The 21639-nt window shown below is 33.9% G+C and overlaps 2 protein-coding genes across 2 annotated transcripts; one reads left to right on the plus strand and one right to left on the minus strand.

Annotated features, from left to right (window-relative positions):
- The first annotated feature begins 9028 nt into the window (after positions 1–9028).
- LOC141657664 (glycogen synthase kinase-3 homolog MsK-1) lies at positions 9029–13152 on the plus strand. Its single transcript, XM_074464967.1, has 13 exons — positions 9029–9263; positions 9956–10117; positions 10221–10313; positions 10405–10464; positions 10577–10849; positions 11013–11087; positions 11214–11270; positions 11369–11509; positions 11605–11655; positions 12019–12114; positions 12194–12277; positions 12562–12664; positions 12844–13152. Exons 2-13 carry the CDS (start codon positions 10010–10012, stop codon positions 12924–12926), a joined length of 1224 nt encoding a protein of 407 aa, XP_074321068.1. The 5' UTR covers positions 9029–9263; positions 9956–10009; the 3' UTR covers positions 12927–13152.
- Positions 13153–15271: 2119 nt separating this feature from the next.
- LOC141657665 (uncharacterized) lies at positions 15272–20928 on the minus strand. The gene is made up of 5 exons (XM_074464968.1): positions 20602–20928; positions 19204–19533; positions 18416–18520; positions 17111–17158; positions 15272–15812 (listed from the first exon to the last, which is right to left on the minus strand). Exons 2-5 carry the CDS (start codon positions 19474–19476, stop codon positions 15573–15575), a joined length of 666 nt encoding a protein of 221 aa, XP_074321069.1. The 5' UTR covers positions 19477–19533; positions 20602–20928; the 3' UTR covers positions 15272–15572.
- Positions 20929–21639: the final 711 nt, after the last annotated feature.

The raw sequence follows: 21639 nt of genomic DNA on the forward strand, positions 1-21639 counted from the left end.
TACACTACAAAACCCCTTATTATCTCCAATTAATTACCCATATTACATATATTAACTACCAATTAATTACCCAAGATAAAACCCCAAAAAGTTAAGGTTCATACTGAGGGGTAGATCTTAACTTACAAGGTAAGAGGAAGGAAGGAGGAAGATGAACAATCCACCAAATCAAGCTTGAACCCCATGAGAGTGTGTTTGTGAAGGTTTTAGAGAGAACGGAGAGAGTTTAGAGTAAGACGGAGGGAGGAGGAAATTGTAACACCCCCATCTACCAAAGAGTCTTAACAAGACTTTCCCCAACAGATAAAGGTGTTACCATCTCGGTTGCCCGAGGAACAGTAAATATCAAATGTCGATAAAAGAACAATTATGTTTATTTACAAGTTATCAACAAAATAAAAGATATAACTCGTGACATCTATCAACTACGTGATACTATCTCTGTCATGACTCGTGGTAGACTCGTCCCTCCAAGCACGCAGCTAAGATCCATGTATCAACCTCCTAAGACCGACTGCTCACCATAATGGATCACGGCAGACACAACACAATAAGAAACACAAACAACACCACACAAGGTCAGTAACTGAAGGAACACACAAACTAGATACAACAAACATACACCCCACACCCTACACCTCCTCCAACCACCAACACTCCTCTGACTGCCCGAAGGTCCAGTCTTGCCAGATTACTAATCGCAACCAGTAATCCTCGCCGCCAGTGGGGGACCGCAGCCGTTCCCACCAAATCCCCGCTCATCAACACAGAGCGAAAACCCAAGTTCCTTAATGTGCACATCCCCTCTTGTGGCGGGTTCCACAAAGGGCGAATCAAGGGCGTGAAGCCACTCCCGCAAGTGACTCCACTCAGCCGAGGACGCACCTCGCGAACCACAGACAAACACAACCAACCAACCAACTATACATCAATCCACACTAACAATCATAATACCAATACAATCAGACACTACAAACAACATACTAAACAACCAACAGTACTGAGTAGGAAAACCTACCTTTAGCAATCCGCAGCAATACCGCATACGACCATAAGACGATAAGCAACCACCACAACCACCTATCACAAATAGTATGACAATCTATTACTACTACCACAACCATAAATCGAACAAAGGAAGACGATGATGATGATGATGATGACAACATACTTATACATAGCATTCCGGCGACAAGACCGCTACCCGACTCATGCTTCCCATCCCCATGGTGTCTCAATTCCTAAAGGCTCCAAAAGGATGAATATGGGTGAAAATGAAACGAAAATGAATTTGATTTCACGATTTATATTTTACCGTTAAACCCCGTAACTCGATCGAGTATGTAACTTACTCGATCGAGTGGCTGAGCTACTTGATCGAGTAGCCTCCGCTAGGTCGAGCCTCTTAAACTCAAAGGGTTACTATGTCGTAAGGCTAAACTCGTAAGGCTATCAAAGGTCTAGACATGTGTCTAAGGTCGGTCAACAGGTCCCTAAATGGACGGGTATTACAGAAATGATTTGGATAAGATAAGGTATAATCCCGAATTTGGTGTTTATCAAGTACTACACAGTGCCAAAAATGGCATTAGAATCTATTTTTTGACCCGTATTTTGACCCTAACTTGACTCGTGACCTGTATCACCCGACCCTTATCTGACCCGACCAGTATGACCCTACTCGTTCGACCCGTTTGACATGTCAACTGGTGATGGTTGTCATAAATAACTTTGTACAATTGTTTTTGGCACTGTGATGGATGACTTTATATAATTGTCATGGATTGATTTTGTTTGCTCAAACAACAGCCCTACTCACGCAGTCACGTATAATATATTTGTTACTTACAATTTCTTGATTTCTTTTATCTATCACGAAACTTATTGTACTTAATTTTATTTCCTTAAACAAAAGCGTAAATTTAGAAAATGATGAGGATGATTTTTTGTGAATAAAATATAGCATCAATCACAACAATTAATATGTTGTTTAATTAACAAATATTTATTTCCTTGTATAACCATGCTATTAATTAAATATTATCAATAATAATATTTTTCCTAAGCTATTACTCTGTAGATTGCCACGTCAATTAAGCTTGTCATATAGAATGCCATGTCAGCAGTAACTTAGGAGAATAATATATAGTATGATGATTTGGTTAATGAAAAGTTTTTCTAACTTTATTATGAACTGTTGTTATTTCTTTCACTTGCAGATCCGTTATAAAGATGGATCATATGCGAGGTATTCATCTTAAAGTTAATAGGTGATAAAATGAGTAAATATAGTAGGTCTTATAAAATAAATGCATAATACTCATAAGGATATTTTGTTATCTTACTTAAGTGGGTTTGGAAGCCATTTTTGAACAAAATTCAATAAAAATAAAGTGCTAAAAATAATGTATTATCTTTCGATTAAAGCCATGTTATTTACTTGCACTGAAAATGTCTGAACTACACTAAATTATACTCCGTAATGAATTTCTTAACCAATTTAAATTGAAATTAAGTAAAAAAAAAAATGTAAGAATGGTTATGTCCTTGTCTCATCATGACATGTAGGATATTTTTAATTGTATGCTTTTTTGGCAATTGCATTTGGACACGACTCTTAAGAAAAACAGTATAATAATTAATTTAATCAACTTTCAACTAGGGTGGTTATTATGCAAAAACATTGTTTTCTCAAATCACGTTAGGTTTTTATCATGTCCTAAAAACAACTTAAACTAATGGGAAAAATAAGAATTGACAATACTTTTCATCAATAACAAAGTAATTTAAGTAGAGTCCTTTTCCAAAAAACAATTTTACTAGGAGTTGTTTGGTTACGCAATCTAAAACATATGAATTGCGCAATTCATGGGATTTGTAAAATTGATGGTTTGTTTGTTTACCCCATATCACATGAATTAAAGTTTTATAGGAACTCGAACTCCAATTCCTCCATAATAAGGGAAGTTGCTTACCTATATCCACCTAGGTAAGTGGGAATTCCTGTGCTATTCACACTTTCCACATTCCAACGAAACACTTCTTTTTCAATTTCATGTCATTTAGATAATTGTAGGAATTGCTAATTCCTTGGAACTTCAATTCCTCTACCGAATCAAACAACCCCCAGTGTGGGTGCATTATTGATGGTAAACTATCACAAGTCTAGCAAATAACCATACACAAATTCTCTTGTGCGACGATCTCACGTTCGACCAGTAGAAAAGTGATCAGTTTTTGATAAATAGTGACCACTTTGTATGACTAAAAAATGACCTATTTGTTCAAAGTGGTTACTATTTACCCAAAAGTGATTATTGTCGACCAAAAAGTAGTCACAATTATATAAAAAAAAACACGGAATACAACCATCGCACACGATAACTACTGATAATCATAATAATCATTATAGTTAATACAGTCTAACAAAAAATAATAATAATAACTTGAATTCAAGTCTTATCACTATTAAAATCACTCTCTCTTTTATCTTAAACTCAACATAAACAACAATAATAACTTGGGATTAAATCTTATCAGCATTAAAATCGCACTCTCTTTCACCTTAAACTCAACATTCAAATGTATACCTTTATTCACCAACATTTTAGAATGTGTTAAAATAAAGGGAAATTCCCACTTGTACCCCTCTGGTATGAGCTAATCTCACTTATACATCTACTTTTCAGGAAACCCCACTTGTACCCTCGAACTTCCTAGTTATTCTCACATATACCCCTTAAGTATAGTAAATGATGAATATTGGGAATGAAGTGTGGTAGAAGGGTAAAAGATGAATGTTGAAGATTAAGCGGAGTCATATAAAAACTAGTGTAGATCCCGTGCTACAGCACGGTATTTTTAGTTCTGTTTTATAAAGAGACATTCTCATTAAATTAATTATATAAATTAATTATACCTTTAATGTTATAATGTACTAATATAATCTTAGTAAGAGGTAGAAAAAGAAAGTTTATTACCATCGAAAGACACTTTAGTTAAGTTATTTTTGTCTTAAACCATTTTTATTTTATTATAAAAGTTAACTTTATAATGTTATATCATTGTATGAAACGAATTTATGACATTAAATTACAACGAAGTGATGTAAAAATGTAAAATCTAATTAAAACGCGTATAAACCTTATAACAAAAATAGGTAAAAACAGTATACCACGCACTTAAAAAGACTATTTACGAATAATTAGACTAATATTTTTTTTATTTTTAATTAAAACAATACATAAAAATTGTTACGTTCTTTTAAAATATACACCATATTTAGAGTGTAACTAATGAAGGATAATATAAGAAACAAATTTACGTAATTTTAGGGTGTAAGTGATGCCAATAATTATGTAAAAGACTGCATAAGAAGTAGGTTTGCGTAATTTTAGAGTGTAAGTGATGAAGAATAATATCTATGGAAATGAAAATGATTGCATAATAAATTATGGATTTAATGAAAAGGCATAAATATGAATAAATATGAATTTTAATTAAAAAGATTAGAGTTTAATTATAAGAATATATTAATTAAAAAGATAATAATGTAATAAATTTTTTTTTTACTTGTTACCTTATTTAGCTAGATGATTTTTGGAGGGAAAATTAAGAGAATTTTTATTCTCTTAATAGTAGGGGGAGGGGGGATGAATTTGGAGGGACAAGCTAGAATTCACTTAACGTCTTACATAAGGGTACTTAATACTTCTTCCCCGCTCCATAATGACAAGCTAGAATTCACTTAACGTCTTAGTTACTGGTGCTTTGTATTATGATGTTGGAGTGTGGACTTTCTTTAAAAGTAAGGGTACAAATGAGAGTAGTCTATACTTAAGGAGTAAGTCTTGCTTAAAACGGGTCGGATTTTAAGACGGGTCATTGTGTGAGAGGAAATGGGTAGAGGGGACAAAGGTGGGACCCCCCATGTGCTTCTCCACTCACCCTAAATGGATATTTTGTGAGAGAATATGGTATCCGTCTTATTAATAAGACGGATTCCTTGGTCTGAAATAAGAATTGGGGATACTTAAGGGGTATAAGTGAGAATCTAGTATATATATAAAAGAGAGTTTTTTCGAGCGATCTGAGAGCGTCCACATCATCAAAAATTAATTTAGGAAAGTATCATAAATAATAATTTTTGATGTAAAAAATAAAGTGGAGAATATTTTAATTAATATAATATATATATTTCCTAAATTATATTCAAGTGATATTTCCAATTTTTATATCAAACTTTTACATTTCACTTGACAAAAAAGTATCGTTAAAAAAATTATTAAAATAATATAATTAGCTTCGTGGTAAAAAATGCTATCATTAGAGTATAGATTTCGTATTATTTGCACATATTAAAAATTTTTAATATGTAAAATTGTGTAATTCTTAGTATGTTTTGTCCCACATTGGAAAATAACGTAGGTGTGGTGAATATACTACATATAAATAGTAGAATTCCACATCGAAAGATTAGTATAAGGTGATGTGATCCTATGATTATAAATAGGAGGCATATTTGGAACTTATGTATCACCCAAAAATTTTTGAGTCTCATAAATATTTTTTTAAAGAGCTCTTAGGATTTTCTATCATTATCTACGATATGATATAAAAAATAAAGTGAAAATCGTTGGGAACTACTCGGGAAAGAGTTAAAAACATGAACAAGAAAATTAAAAAAATAAAAAACTAAAGGTTTGTTTAATGTTAGTCTCTTGACACAGTACAAAGCTAAAGATTTTACTAATGGTTGTCTTCTTAATGCAGTAATAGAGCGTTAATGAGTCGTTATATGTACAATGTAGAGATCTGTATCTAATGATCGAGCTAAGTGGTTTTACCTTCAAAGAAAAATAATATGTATACAATAGTGGTTTTTCTTTTTAAGAAGAGACATGTACTTATCTTTCACATTGAAAAATAATGTAGGCATGATGAACATACTACGTCTAAATAATTAAATTATGTATCTCATATCGAAAGAATAGTATACGGTAGGGTGATTATATAAATATAAATAGGAGGCATCCTTGAAACTTAGGTATTAACCCAACATTTTTTTATATAGAAGATATGTAATTTTTAGTATGTTATAAGTCCCACATTGAAAAATAATGTGGGTGTGGTGAATATATTATGTATAACTAATAGAATTGTCCCATATATATATACATTTTCTATATTATATAATAGTGATGTTTATAATTTTATATAAAAACTTTATATTTCATTTGACAAAAAAGTATCGTATGAAAATTATATAATTAGATTGTGACAAGAAAAATGCTATCATTAGAGTGTAGATTGTATTGTATTTTCTCATTATTAAATCGGATTGATGTCAAAGTAGGTGCGAAAAAAATGGTGTATGTAGTATGTTATTTGTCCTACATTGAAAAGTAATGTAAATGTGCTGAATATACTATGTATAAATATTAGAATTGTCCCACATCGGAAGATTACCATAAGTCAGGGTAGTGATCTTATGATTATAAATAAAAGTCATAACCCTAAATCTTTTGATTTTCTAAAGTATTTTCAGATAGAGCTCTTAAAAGAGTTTGTATTACTGTCTCTACAATAATGATTTCTAACCTAAGTTAATCTTTGGAAAATCTTTTAGTTATTATAATATATACTCTGTATTTCTTATTTTATATTTAAGTGATGTTTGTAATTTTTATATAAATTTTTTTACATTTCATTTGGCAAAATAATGTCGGTAAAAATTATGAAATATGGATTTAAGAATTAGATGATAAAGTGTTTGTGTAATAGATAACAAAGGAAAAAGGCGTCACACCTCATAGGAGTAATGGCGTTATGACGAAAGTTGTCAAATGGTATTCTGGGAAATAAAAAGGTGAACATAGCCACATAGGGGTACCATTTGCAGAAACTTAAAATTAGGGGTACCATGTGTAATCTATCAAAGTTCAAAGTTACCATGAGAATTTTCCTATATTATAATGATATAGTTAATTAAATTTTTATTTAAAAGAGAGAGATATCCGTACCAATAAAATAATAAAGGGGGTATTAGAAAATTCACATGGTACCCTTAAACTTTGTCATTTTGCACGTGGTACCCAACTTTTTAAGTTTGTGCACATGTTATCCTTGAGATTTGATTTTGAAGCACAACACCCTTTTTATCGTTTTTAAAATTTTCAATTAAGCATAAATCATAGACCAAAAATCGAAATTGACTAATTTTTTTTTTCAAATTGATTATCTCTTCGCGATCTATAGATTGATAAAACGAAAATGGTTATTCGAAAATATAAGATCGAAAATATGGTTGATTGAGATTTTCGTTTAATAAAACCCTTATAAAATGTCAGTCGACAATTTTTTTCTCAAATCGTAGATTATGAGGAGATAATCATTTTAGGAAATAAATTGTCCAATTCTGAATTCCGGTCTAGGAGTTATGCGCAATTGAGTTTTTTTATAGTGACAAAAAGGGCATGTTGTACATGAAAATCAAACATGGAGGGTATCATGTACATAAACTTACAAAGTTGGGTATCACGTGCAAAATGCCAAAGTTTGAGGGTACCACGTGAATTTTCCGTTTTTTAATTGTTATTTTATTATCAGCCCATCAAACTTAACATCCATTTAACAGCCTTTACATTAGGGGTATCATGGGAAAAAAATGGAACCTCAAGGGTACCATAGGACATTGTTAAAAGTAGGAGTAACATGGAAAATCTGACAAAATTAAGGGGTACCACGGGAAATTTCTGTATCTCAATTATGATAAAATTTTTTTTAAAGAAAAACAACGTACAAATATTAATGGAGAGTACTTTATCTTATTATTAAATTTAAATATAACTATTAGATATAATAAGTAGCAATTGTCCGTATTTGGTATTCGGGATCTGGTTGGATGTCGAACTAAGTGCAAAAAAGATGGTGTAATTCTGAGTATGTTATTTGTCCCACATTGAAAAAACAATGCAGGTTTGATGAATATATACTACGTATAAATAGTAGAATTGTCCCACATCATATAAATAATCCGAGTTTGGTGAATATATTACTTATAAATAAGAGTTAACCCACATCATCAAAAAGGTGGGGTGATTATAATGATTATAAATAAGAGTTAACCCACATCATCAAAAAATTAATTTAGGGAAGTATCATAAATAATAATTTTTGACTTAAAAATTAAAGTGGAGAATCTTTTAATTATTATAATATATATATTTCCTAAATTATATTCAAGTGATATTTCCAATTTTTATATCAAAATTTTACATTTCATTTGGCAAAAAAAGATCGTTAAAAATTATTAAAATAATATAATTAGCTTCGTGGTAAAAATGCTATCATTAGAGTATAGATTTCATATTATTTGCACATATTAAAACTTCTTAGTGTGTAGAATTGTGTAATTTTTAGTATGTTTTGTCCCACATTGGAAAATAACGTAGGTGTGATGAATATAATACATATAAATAGTAGAATTGTCCCACATCGAAAGATTAATATAAGGTGATGTGATCCTTATGATTATAAATATGAGGAATATTTGGAACTTATGTATCCACCCAAAAAATTTTAAGTCTCATAAATATTAATCTTTTATTTTATTTTTTTGAAAGAGATATTTTAATAATATGTAAACAAATCATTAGACATAGAATGTAAACATTAAACCCTTATAACGTTTTTTTTTTTTTTTTTGCATTATAAATAAGTTAATTACCCCGTTGCAACGCACGGGCAATCAAACTAGTAACTAGTAAATTGAAGAATATAACTGTGCTTTCCTAAAAAATAGGGATACAAGTGAAACCCATAATAAAGGGGTACAAGTGAGAATTTTCCTAAAATAAAAGAGTATATGGCTTCATTTTTTTCACCCACTCAATTATAGATGGTCAATTGGGTCAAATAAAGATTGTCTAAATGTTTACCCCCAACGCATAATTTCAATTTTAAATTTCAACAACTTTGACTGTCGTTCAACCTAATTAAATGACCAGGCAGTCCAACACATTAAAATATTAAAACAAACAAAAATATATAAAAACAAAATAAATAAAAGAAAAAATAAACAAACAAACAAACAATAAACTCTTCCCTTTTTCTTTCTTTGAATGTCTCTCTTTTACAGAGATCTCAATAATTATATCTTTCTTCCCTCTTTCTCTCTCTTCTTCGATCTACTCTAATCCCATAAGTTTTCTTAATTAATCTGGGTTTCTAATCTTTCTGCTCTCCAATTCATACAAAATTAGGTAATTTCTGTCAATTTTTCAAATTTTTTAATGACATTTTGTTATTTATCAATTTAATTTATCATTTCCAGGGTTATCTGCTGTAATTGTTCGTAAATCTTGTATATTTTGTGTTTATTGAGCTGTTTGATTAGCTTGATTAGTGGGTTTTATTAGAAATTAATTAATTTTAATTATTTTATTACATAGGAGCTCATTTTTGTAAGAGGGTAATTTTTTTTTTTCTGGGATCTTTTGGCATGTGTTGTGAATTTGATTAATTTTAGCTGTAAATGGGTAAAAGTTTCAAACTTTTATTGTTTTGAGATGTTGGGTCAACATAATTGGAATTTATTTTAATTAGGGTGAGGAAAAATTATTGCTTAAAATGATGAAAAAGGAGTAATCTTTGTTACTCAAGTCATGTTAATTTGAGGAAACACAAATTACTTCCTTTTTTAGCTTATCATAATTATTAAGACTTTATATTATTATTTGGTTTCTTGTTTGTATTCACTGTGCATCTATCGAAGATGTATTAGTCTAGTGGTTAAGACGGTTGTATTATGGATATTATGTTCAGGTTCGAATCCCCCTTCCTCCTAGTATTGTAATGCTCTTGTGGCTCATTTGATAGCCAAACAAAACTGTGCATCTAGAAATATTAATGCAAGGTTTTATGCTGATTATGGATTGATGGGTAATGTTGTTAGGGTTTCACTGGATGAATGATTGGCTGATTTGAGGTAGAACAAAACAATCAGCAAATGGCTTCTGTAGGGATAGCACCTACATCGGGTCTACGGGAATCCGGTGCTCATGGTGTGGATAGGCTTCCTGAGGAAATGAATGAAATGAGAATTAGAGACGATAAGGTGAATGATGCTCGATTTAGCGTTTGTCAAATCCTATTCATTTGATGATTTATGATGATTAGCTGTTTGTTGTTAGCTATTGACAAGGTATAATGATTTTTAGGACATGGAACCGGCAGTAGTTGATGGAAATGGTACCGAGACTGGACATATAATAGTGACTACAATTGGTGGCAGGAACGGCCAACCAAAGCAGGTACAGTGTGAAGTTGAAATGCAAATAGGTATACTTTTGCATCACAAATTTATTTCACAGTTATTAATAGCCTTCATTGGCATAATTTCAGACTATTAGCTACATGGCTGAGCGTGTTGTTGGACATGGATCTTTTGGAGTTGTGTTCCAGGTAGAGTTTTCTTGACTTAACTACGGATAAGACACTGTTGATACTTGATAAGCTTTGTTCAATACTTCAATTGGTTATTTAGTAGCTTATGTGTACTGTAATATTGCTTTAGGCCAAATGCTTAGAAACTGGGGAAACCGTGGCCATAAAGAAGGTTCTTCAGGACAAAAGGTACAAGAATCGTGAACTGCAGACCATGCGTCTTCTTGATCATCCAAATGTTGTTTCCTTGAAACACTGTTTCTTCTCAACAACGGAGAAGGATGAGCTCTACCTCAACTTGGTACTTGAATATGTTCCTGAAACAGCGCATCGAGTAATTAAGCACTATAATAAGATGAGCCAAAGGATGCCTTTGATTTATGTGAAGCTGTATACATACCAGGTACTAATCTTCAAATACGTACATTCATTACCATGATTTGTTTGCGTCAATTATTCTTGCGTAACCAACTCACTCGGTGGATTATAATTTCTCTTTATTTTCCCTGTTTTTTCATTATTCTGATTATAACTGGTACACTATTTTCATTTTGAACAAAATACAGATATTTAGAGCTTTGTCATACATCCATCGTTCAATTGGTGTTTGTCACCGTGATATAAAGCCTCAGAATCTTCTGGTAAGTCTGCAAAACGCCAAAAGATACTATATTTGGTCAAATTTACACGGCTGGCTATGTTGCTTGTAAATTTTTTTTGGTGTTACTATTAGAAGCCAAACCTTACTTTACTGCTAATGTATTCAGGTAAATCCCCATACCCACCAGTTAAAACTTTGCGACTTTGGAAGTGCTAAAGTATTGGTATGTTGTACCACTGCATTAAATTTAGTTATCATAGCATCTTGATTTGAAGCTTTCACCCTTGAGCTTTGACTAACTTATGATATCCTGCTGTTCAGGTAAAAGGCGAGCCAAATATATCTTATATCTGCTCTAGATACTATAGAGCACCAGAGTTAATATTTGGAGCGACAGAGTACACCACGGCTATTGACATCTGGTCTGCTGGCTGTGTTCTCGCAGAACTACTTCTGGGGCAGGTACTGTATTTTTCCAAAGATACATAATTTGCTTCATGCGAAGTAATTTTTCTGTGTATGTAGCTGTAATATTAATGCCTCGTTGGCTTTTGCAGCCACTATTTCCTGGTGAGAGTGGAGTTGATCAGCTTGTGGAGATAATAAAGGTAATAGTCATCCCTTTCGATCTTTCTAATGCAGGTGTTTCTTACACTATCAATCATACGATGGAGTGTTTTGAAGTTCAGTACTTTTTGTATTCTGTCAAATTTGTACGAAATTGTTGAACCTGTTGAATGTTGGCTACTATGGCTAGGCATTCATGTTAATAGCGTAGCGTAGCCAAAGCAACAACTATCTTGTGAACTTGAACCTTCAACGTGCAAGTCAGTTGTGCTACGTTCTTTGTTTGTTTAGTTTATGTTGAGGAGTGCTGGGGCCATATCGGCTAAGAAACATTAAATTTGAAAGTTGGTGGTCTCTACTTCTCTTTTCATAGGTTTTCTTATAAAAATCCTGCCAAATTTCAGGTTTTAGGTACACCAACAAGAGAAGAAATCAAATGTATGAATCCTAATTATACAGAGTTCAAGTTTCCCCAAATCAAAGCTCATCCCTGGCACAAGGTAAATATTTTTGGACCAACAATTTGAAATAATTATTAACACATTCACTTCAGGCATATTTACATTTCTGATATACCAGATCTTCCACAAGCGCATGCCTGCAGAGGCTGTTGATCTGGTTTCCAGGCTACTACAGTATTCTCCTAACTTGCGTTGTACTGCTGTAAGTTGTCAATACTCAATAATAGCCAGCTTTCTTAGTTTTTGCTTTCTGTGTTGTGAATTTTCACGTCTCTTTCGCTTCACACCTAATGGTTTTCTTCGTCTTGTCAAACTGTTAGCGTTACACAGTCTATACTAAATTACAGGATAGGAAGTAGAAAATATTCATTTTTGTATCTTGTAATTTGGTATGAACTGGGTGGAATTTAGTTTGGCTGAGTGCTCCAATACTGTTCCAGTCGATGTTAATCCGAAAGTGCTAATTTTTTTTTCCCCGAATTTCAGTTGGATGTCTTAACTCATCCCTTTTTCGATGAGCTAAGAGACGCAAACACCCGCTTGCCAAATGGACGTTTCCTTCCACCATTGTTTAATTTCAAGCCTCATGGTAAGTGATTCTGATAGTTTGACTGGTTCATATAGTCATATGAGTCGTATTCTTTATTGTGAAACCAACCCAAATACATGTTATTCCTCATTTTATAATATAATTAACGAGTTGGTCTCGCATCTAAGACGCTTGAGGGTTATGAGATAATTATGAGATAATTATTGCCTCTTATGCAGAGTTGAAGGGGGTTCCAGCAGAAACCTTGGTTAGATTGATCCCTGACCACGCAAGAAAGCAATGCCCATTCCTCGGACTGTAAACTCTATGAAGTAAAAAAAGCAAGCTCGTATTGTGGAAGATGCTTATTAAGTTACGAGTATGTCTCGTTTTGAATCGTCGTATTGTCTATTTATCATTGTCGTCATGTAAAAGCAGGTTGTAGAGAATTTGATTTGTCCCTATATCTAACTGCTTGTAACTCCTCACAGAGAGTCGGAGATTATTGGCCGAGATTAATCACAAGTAATCTGTTTATTGTGAAGACATACTTCGTTGTATTTTTCCTTTTCTCGTTGTTTCGGCCCTATTTTTCATTTTTAAAGGAGCAAAACATTCACAATAAATCAATACGACCCGAGATATTTTATGAGCTCATTAGTTATGAAGTACTCCGTAGTAGTCCGTTGATACAATTTTAAATCGCCTGCTTAAATCTCGGGCAATGTATTAATGGATACCGAGTACTTGGCTGGAAGGATAGCATCACATTAAAATTTTAAATGTAAGTAAAGAAAGTCTCTGTCGTCGGCTAACCTAAATTGTACTCCGTAGCAATACGTAATTAAATACGCATATAAACCAAATTTGTGAATAATCTGGACGTTTTCAATGTTTGAAGATTAAATAGCGTGTCTAATTTGCACAAGAAAACGACTTTGACATTCAATTCTTTGTCAAATAGTACTTCATGCTTGAAACTTGAAAAGTATGCTGGCTTACATTAATTTGGTGTCGATTACACAATTACTCCTCAAGGTTCAAACCTTTTTTTTTTTAGTAACAAATATCACAACTTACAAAAGAGCTTCCAGAGCAAGATTATGAATTATCCTATTTACTTCCCTAGGATAGAAACTAAGAGAGCAACAATGAAAATGAGACGCAATAGACTTAATATCATGGATAATGCAATTAATAAATGCAATCGCCTTCTCCGCTCCAACAATCTGCATAACCAAGTTAAGACAATCCGTAACAAGTCTAATGTGAAGGTATCCATTCGTCCAAGGCCCATTTGAGGGCCATGATAGTTGCATGTCCTTCGGCATGCAGGGCAGAAGAGGCAAACGAACGAGCGTGAACATTGTTCCTTAAGGTCCCATTATCCCAGAGCTTCTACCAGCCCTACTAGCAGCATCACACTTGACAGTGCAAACATTTCCGCACCCAGGACCACCTACAATCCAATAGGGGGAGAAGTTTCTAATCCTCTTAGCTAATCCAAAAACAGGAGGAGTCCAACAAAGGCGCTTGAAGGGGACTAGCAACCTTATTGCACACAACCTCATTCATACACTGAATGTCACCAAGAATAGAATCGAGAGCACTCATAGGCCAAAGGCGACGGTTCTTGAAGGCCATATCATTCCTACAACACCAAATTCTCCAAAGGGTAGCGATAAGGGGGAAAAGGAGGGGGTTAGGATCTAGGCCAATTAAGAAATAAGTAACCCAGTTTATGATCCACTGGAAGGGCATTAGCCATAAATTTCCATAAAAACACCCTTAGTTTGTTAGAAATAGGCAACTTCCAGAGCTTTGATTTACATAAAGCCACAATTGTTGCAGGCATTCTAGAGCGATCAGCAGTCGAGGTAGGTCCATTAGATAAGGCCATAGCAGCGACATAGTATCCCGACTTCACAGTGTAAACACCATGTTTAGAAAATTTCCAATAGAAGGAGTCATCCGAGGGTTGACACGGGATATAGATTGCGAGGATTTTCTTTGTGACTCCCTCACTCGGATCGAAACCAAGAACCCATCTTCTATGATTATCATAAAGGTCACCAACGAGGAGCGTGGAATCAATAGGAGCATCAATAAAATCCCCGCAAAGATTATGAAGACTATAACCCTCTATCCATTTACTCTTTCAAGCATTAAGACGAGAAGAAGATCCAATAGTCCAAGCAATATTGTTATAGATAAGGTTGGAGCCCCAGACAAGGCTTTTTAGAGTCCATGACGACGCTTGGGGAGCCTTCTAACGATTCTGGAATAAAATATCATTTTGAATACCAAGCTTGGGACCAGTAACTTTACTAATAAGGCTTCCCGGAACGCTTAAGAATTTCCAAGCATACTTGGTAAGAAGGGCTTGGTTAAAGCATCCAATATTGCGAAGTCCAAGACCCCCTTCTCCCACATGCCTACTATGGAAGTTTTTACTACACCAATGAATAGACTTATTAATTAGTTCTAGTTATGGTTGCAAATGTTAACTCGAAAATCCAATAGTATGAATATTGGAGTTAACTCAGTTATATGCAAGCATCAAACGTAACCCAAATGCCTTGACGGCTCCTACATATGACGGGAGGAGATATGTGTGCCCAATTCTTCCAAATGTAAGAAAATGAAGAACAAGTCGAACACTCGCTCTTAAGCTCAAATTAATTGGCTGCCCTGCCAATTGACCCCAATTTATATATAAATTATGGATTTGACGACTTACAAACACTGTTTACAGATTTCAGATCCGTGGAAACCACATGATTAAGCATATTCGACAGCAAAAGTACCAAATTTCGCAACTCCAAACATTAAACGGTTTATTCCAGCATATAGAAGACATACATTCCATCTTTCTCCTCATAATACATTCGCTAAACAAATATAAACAAACAAGCTCCAAACATGAAAGAACATGAGCGAGACCCCTCACCTTTCATGCTCAAGAATGCTAGGGCAAAGATCCAAGTACCTCTAAGAGTGAACCAATGAACTGCATTTGTGTCTTTTCGTCTATAGTTGAGAAGAGAGGCACATGTACAAATAGGGAAATCGTCCCATTTTGCTCCGCGAACCACAGTGAATGATAATATACATAGTTGCACACAAAGCGGCCTGCATCATTCGATCTCATCACATCGTAGCCTTTTCCTTTCAATGCTCTTGTGATTTCATCAACTGGGAGAGATGTCTATGTACAAAAATAGAGCGGTGTTTCAAATTTATGGTAAAGATTGAATTGCTAGTAGATGCCATATTGAAAAGAAGCCAAATGTTGCACACAATGATAATACACGAGCTACTAAAAAATTGAAGACAAGAACATGATACGCTTCATATCACTTTTTCAAAGTCTCTCGCCTATAGTGCCTTACCCTTGTGTTAAAAGCATAAACTGATTTCGGATAAACAATAAAAAAAAAAAAAAAAAAAAAAAAAAAAAAAAAAAAAAACAGCATCAAGATTTCATCAGCTAACTAAAGAATGAACACAGGCAATCTAGGATTATTTGGGGTTCGCTAACATAAATCGTCATCCGAGATTGTATAATAAGTGTATAACAAGTACGTTATCAAAATGAAACTGAAGAAAAAATGTGAAAAACCATAAGTTAAAGTAGGAAAACAGTAAAATAATATAAAATCAATGTGTAACGTACTACCGTCCACTTTATAACCAATACATCCTATTTGTGAAAATAACATAATTATATCGTGTCCTTCAGCACTTTCTCTGTTTCTATCACTACTAGGATTTCAAGTCATATTAATGCTGCCGAAGCCGAATTAATGCACAAGCTTTACTAAACAAACATGAAGGAAAAGGGGAAGGGGCAAATGCAGCTAGGGGCTTTGACTAAGGGACAAGTCTCTTGCGAGACCGTCTTAACACTAGCGCTATAATAATATGGAACCGACCATTCAACAGGGGAAAAAGAAAAAAATCACGATTTATCCCATAACCCACAAAAACCTGAAATTAAGTAACAACCAACCCATTATATGAAGGGTCTCATGATAGTATTAGTATAACGCTATACCAAGAGTTGAAAAATTAAAAGACAGTTATGGTACACATTAGCTCCAAAGTAGACGCTACAGTGTGGATTTGGTAGCATAATTGTCTTTCATTCTTTCAACCCTTAGTAACCCAAGATATTAGCACGACGTTACTTACGGAAGTTAATATCAAGACATTATGACGTCTAATGAAACCATGTACCGGTAATATATGCCCACAACTTGCTCATTTTCCATGTATCCATTAGGGTAGAAGTGCAAGTTTACAGTAGTGCACTAATGCTCGCAAGGAAGTTTGTTAATAAAAGAGAGATGATTAAAGCTTATGGTAGATAATAACAAGGACCATTAGAAAAACTTCTTCACGTTGTAATGAACTCACATTAGCCTCAACATACAGATTTATGGAATACATGCAAGTGCTACCGCACACAGTTATACTCCGTATAAGATAAGAAAGGCAAAGTACCTCTCTAATTCTAGAGATCTCTCCATCCGTGGGAATAATGTGGACTTTCTGCATGTAAAACAGTAGATTTAGATACTTGAAAGGTTAAACAAAGTACCCGTTACATTAGCAAGTTTATTCTTTTGTCCTCATTTAACTTTGTTGGGCAAATGTTGTTGATTTGACCGATGTATTCTACAATATGCAATAATTACTAATGGTACATTAACATGACAAATCCTACATGTATTCCGAGAAACTAAGGGCTTGTTTGGATAGAGGGATTTGGAGGGAAAGGAAAGGCAGGGAGAGTAGGGCATTTAAAATCCCTTGTTTGGATAGCAAATAAGGAGGGAGGGATTTGGAGGGATCCATTTTCCGTCCTCTAAGGCAAACCAAAATCTCTCCACAATAGGAAGATTTGGAGGGAAATTGTATCCAATCATCAATACCCCATTCCACCTCCCCTTCCCTTCCCTTCCCTCCCTTTCTCTTACCTACTTCCTCCTCCCCTCCCATTCCCTCCTATTTTGGTATCCAAACAAGCCCTAATGGGAAAGTTGAATGGTTGAGGGTTGACCAAGTTAAATGAGGTTCAGTAATTTGCAACGGGAGTAGTAGCTTTTTATAGTGTTTTGAATTGTACATGTTTGGTAAAGTAGCTCTTGAAATTTTTCTAAAGTTATTCTAACTGATGTTTGATATCAAAAGCCAAAGTTGTAAATACATTTCCATTTTAGAACTACACCCAAGGACAAGATTATAGAACTGGGAATTGAGCATTTGAGACTGGCCATTCTATATTTTCTCGGTAAAAGTGTAATACTCCATACTAATTATTTTCAAGTTATTTTCTTTAAATTGTGGAAGTAAAAGACTATCTTTTAGGGTGTGTTTGGACACCATTTTAGGAGGGAATGGGAGGGGAGGGGGAAAGAGGGGAGGGGAGGGGAGGGAAAACGAATTATGGTTGTTTGGATAAGAAAAATGATGAGAGGGAGATGGAAGGGGAGGAAGGAGGGAGATGGTAGAATGGATGGAGGATGTTGATGCAATGTGAATCAAAAGAAAGTTTTCCTTCCAAATATTGTCAATGATGGAAAGATTTTAGTTTGGTCTAAATGAGGGGAATTAAATCCTCCTATTTCCCTCCTTCCATATATTGTAACCAAACAAAGGAAATGGAACTCCTCCCTTTCCCTCCAATTCTCTCAATCCAAACACCCCCTTAAGTTCACCATTAACAGCTAGCCGTTATTAAAGAGGAAGGAAAGTATGTAACAGGCCGTAGCACAAAATAGCACAATCATAGGAATTGAATGTAACCTGAGGTTTCCATCCCATCTCATCAGGACAACGGAATGTGGCTTCATTCACAGCTTGGTTCTCAACAGCAAATTGTGTGGCGCCGCTATTAACTCCTAAATGCAACTGCATTAAAAATCAAAATTTTTAACAACGGATGACTTACTATAAAAACCTTTTTTTTGTATTGTTTCGGTATAAAGGAATCAAAGGGCGATTATGATGCTATAAATGCTTCAACGGGGATTCAAATCAATCATAAAAAACGGTACCAACATGCATCCAAATTATTTACTGATCGTAGGGTGCTTTGGCTAATCCTTTATTACGCAGCGGTAATGATTTATTGTACGATTAACCTCTAGCATTCGAACTTTAACCCTAGGTCACACCCACAAGAAGAGACTCATTTCATAAACCCGAAGGTCCATCCAAAAAACAATCTGTATTAAGGGTAGTAAATTAGTAGTTCATTGGTTCATAAAAGTAATCAATTTTCTTTTCTATTATCAGTGTGGAACACTCACATTGCAAACATATAATCATCAAATGCTAACAGAATAACGAGCAACATACACAACCATCAAATGCTTTGGATCTTAGCGTACCAATAACAGGCATAACACTACTGCATGAAAGCAGTTCTCATTTGTCAGAAATTAGTACGGAGTAATTCATTATTGACGACCCTTAACCGAATCTCATAGACAAAATGACAGAAGAAGTAAGAGACCTCCATGGAAATATTATGCATTAAAGATTATTTGACAAGCCTTACAGAAATTAATCCAATATAAAAGGCAACTTACCCAAATAACTTTCCCAGAATTTGGCAATCCAGAACCCTTATTGCTAATGGCAGATTGCAGTGTCTGGTAAAGCGGAGCAACTGCCCCGTGTCCAGCTGTCTCAAGAATATTGCAGCTGCCTAGAACCATACCTTTTGGTAACCCCCTTTCTTCTACGTAATCTTTTAGATTGCGTACGATTGTCTCAGTTGGATTTTCCGACACGCCATGAAATCTCTTAAAACCAGTAACATGAACTGTAACTGCTGATGGCGCAGGACCTTCTGACCCCATTATCCCACAGTTAAGAAATTATGTGCAAGCCTCCAAAATGGATATAATATCAACCGTCTGCATCAAAAATTTAAACAATCGAAATTGAGCATATACATTTCCAAAGTAGCACTCTAGACAATTATACCTTGATGATTAGACTAGTAATCTATATGCACAATCAACAAACGCCAACAAGTGGCCAATCAGGCGATCACTGTTTCTTCTTTTGTGTGAAACGAGAGACATGACACTACGACAGTAGAATTACAAGAGGGGATCGTAACCTGCTGCCTAACATTTTCTTCCCCTATGTCTCAACCACTAGGCAAAAACCTCGTCAATAAGTAGCCTACTTCTTATAAGCAAATACATATCAGTACAAGAACTAAGTTATTAACTCTTCCCAGGTAACAAGCTAAATCCATAGTCTAGACTTGTACTAGAAAGGAAAAAAAGCTTAACTTTAGTACCTCTATAATAAAAAAATTTATAAATTGAACATATTTTCCTAGGTTAGGTACAAGTTTATGAGAGGATCCTGAGTTCAGAAAGCAAGAAAAGTTTGATCATAGTGAAAGAAATGTGAACAACCCAAAGAGATAGTTAATCAAACCTACAAATTTGTTTCATATTCAAACCATCAATCCGAAGGAAGATGTCTCAGACTAGTGGTTGACACGGAGGTATCTCGACTATAAGTCCACGAGTCCCCCCTCTATAATGTATGCCCTTGACCCTTGTGGCTCATTCGGCATAAATAAAGAAAATAAAAATAAACATCAAACAAAACGACCTATTGACCTCTACAACACAATCAAAATTATGCTAAAAGTTGAAATACTCCTCACAGTAAATATAAAAGGTAAACAAATGACTGAGATGAAAAGAGTAGTAATCATCAACAAAATCATGAAACAATCTGTAATTTCCAAACCCAAATCATCAAACTATAATTAGAAACTATGCAGATGAAAACTGAAGATTACCCAATTAAGTAAGAACAAGTAACAGATTAAGCTAAGTGATAAACATATGCAATAATCAAGTTAAAGATCCAAAACCCATAATTCAAACCTGCAAAAAGACCTCAACTTTATGCAGAAAAATTAAATTTAAATAAAAAAAGTTAAGAACTTTGAATACCTGTATATAGATAGAATGAATGATGAAGAGTGACAAAAAATATGATAATAAAATTATATAATTGAAAGATGGAATTATAGATAAAGAGACAAGGAACCAATCTTATCTGATTGTAATAAGAATTTGATTGATTAAAAAGATAGAAAGATTCCAAAGGTATGATTATGAATAATAATAATAATAATGGTGGAAAACGTGGATGATTGGGTGAATATGATGGTGGAGAAACTAGTAGTGTTAGGTCACTTTCTATAACTAAATTCCTAATTTCCTTTGTTTAGTATATTTGTGCTGTTTTTATTTATCACAAAAACAAGACCGACATCCATTTTAAGCTTTAAGGTCCGGGTTGATACCCAGTAAATTATAATTAACAGAACTAGATTGGTTAAACATATTACAAATGACATATTTAATTGGCATATTTGACTATTATATTACAATTAGCAGATTTAGTAGAAATGTTTGATAATTAGCGGGTTTAAAATAGAATGTGGTATACATGTGTAATTATAGACAGATTCATTTTTTAGAATTTATTAAAATGAATATGCTGGAGGAGCAACATATTGGAAAACAGTAGATTGAAGCGCAATCTACTGTTTCAATATGTCATTTACCAAATACGTAGGCCCTGTTTGGTAAACAGCGGATTAATTTCAGCATAAGCAGATTGCAAAAGCAGATTATAAATGACATATTTTATCAAAAGGTTTGACTAGCATATTATAATTAGCAAAATTAATTTGAGTGTTTGGTAATTGGCAGATTACGATTAGTAGATTGTTAGTTTTCTTTGTAAAATGGAGAAAAATTTTTTATTTTACAATATGCTAACCAATATCTTTGGGGTAAGCGACCTATTGTAAAAACAAAGATATCGACCCCAAATATCTTTGTTTTCAATATGCTGTTTACCAAACACTAATGCCCTGTTTGGTAATCAGCAGATTGATATTAGCAGAAGCAGATTGGTCAAGCAGATTATAAATGACAGATTTGATTAACAAGTTTGACTAGTATATTTCAATAAGTAGA

The sequence above is a fragment of the Silene latifolia genome, chromosome 5 (assembly GCF_048544455.1).
Source record: "Silene latifolia isolate original U9 population chromosome 5, ASM4854445v1, whole genome shotgun sequence".
Taxonomy (NCBI): Eukaryota; Viridiplantae; Streptophyta; class Magnoliopsida; order Caryophyllales; family Caryophyllaceae; genus Silene; species Silene latifolia.

Coding starts and splice junctions, on each gene's coding strand:
- LOC141657664 (XM_074464967.1), top strand. CDS start 10,010: ATGGCTTCTGTAGGGATAGCACCTACATCGGGTCTACGGGAATCCGGT. Junction 10,314..10,404: donor GGAACGGCCAACCAAAGCAG/GTACAGTGTGAA, acceptor GCATAATTTCAG/ACTATTAGCTACATGGCTGA. Junction 12,115..12,193: donor AAGCTCATCCCTGGCACAAG/GTAAATATTTTT, acceptor CTGATATACCAG/ATCTTCCACAAGCGCATGCC.
- LOC141657665 (XM_074464968.1), bottom strand. CDS start 19,476: ATGGGGTCAGAAGGTCCTGCGCCATCAGCAGTTACAGTTCATGTTACT. Junction 18,521..19,203: donor ATTCTGGGAAAGTTATTTGG/GTAAGTTGCCTT, acceptor TTTTTAATGCAG/TTGCATTTAGGAGTTAATAG. Junction 17,159..18,415: donor AGATGGGATGGAAACCTCAG/GTTACATTCAAT, acceptor TTTTACATGCAG/AAAGTCCACATTATTCCCAC.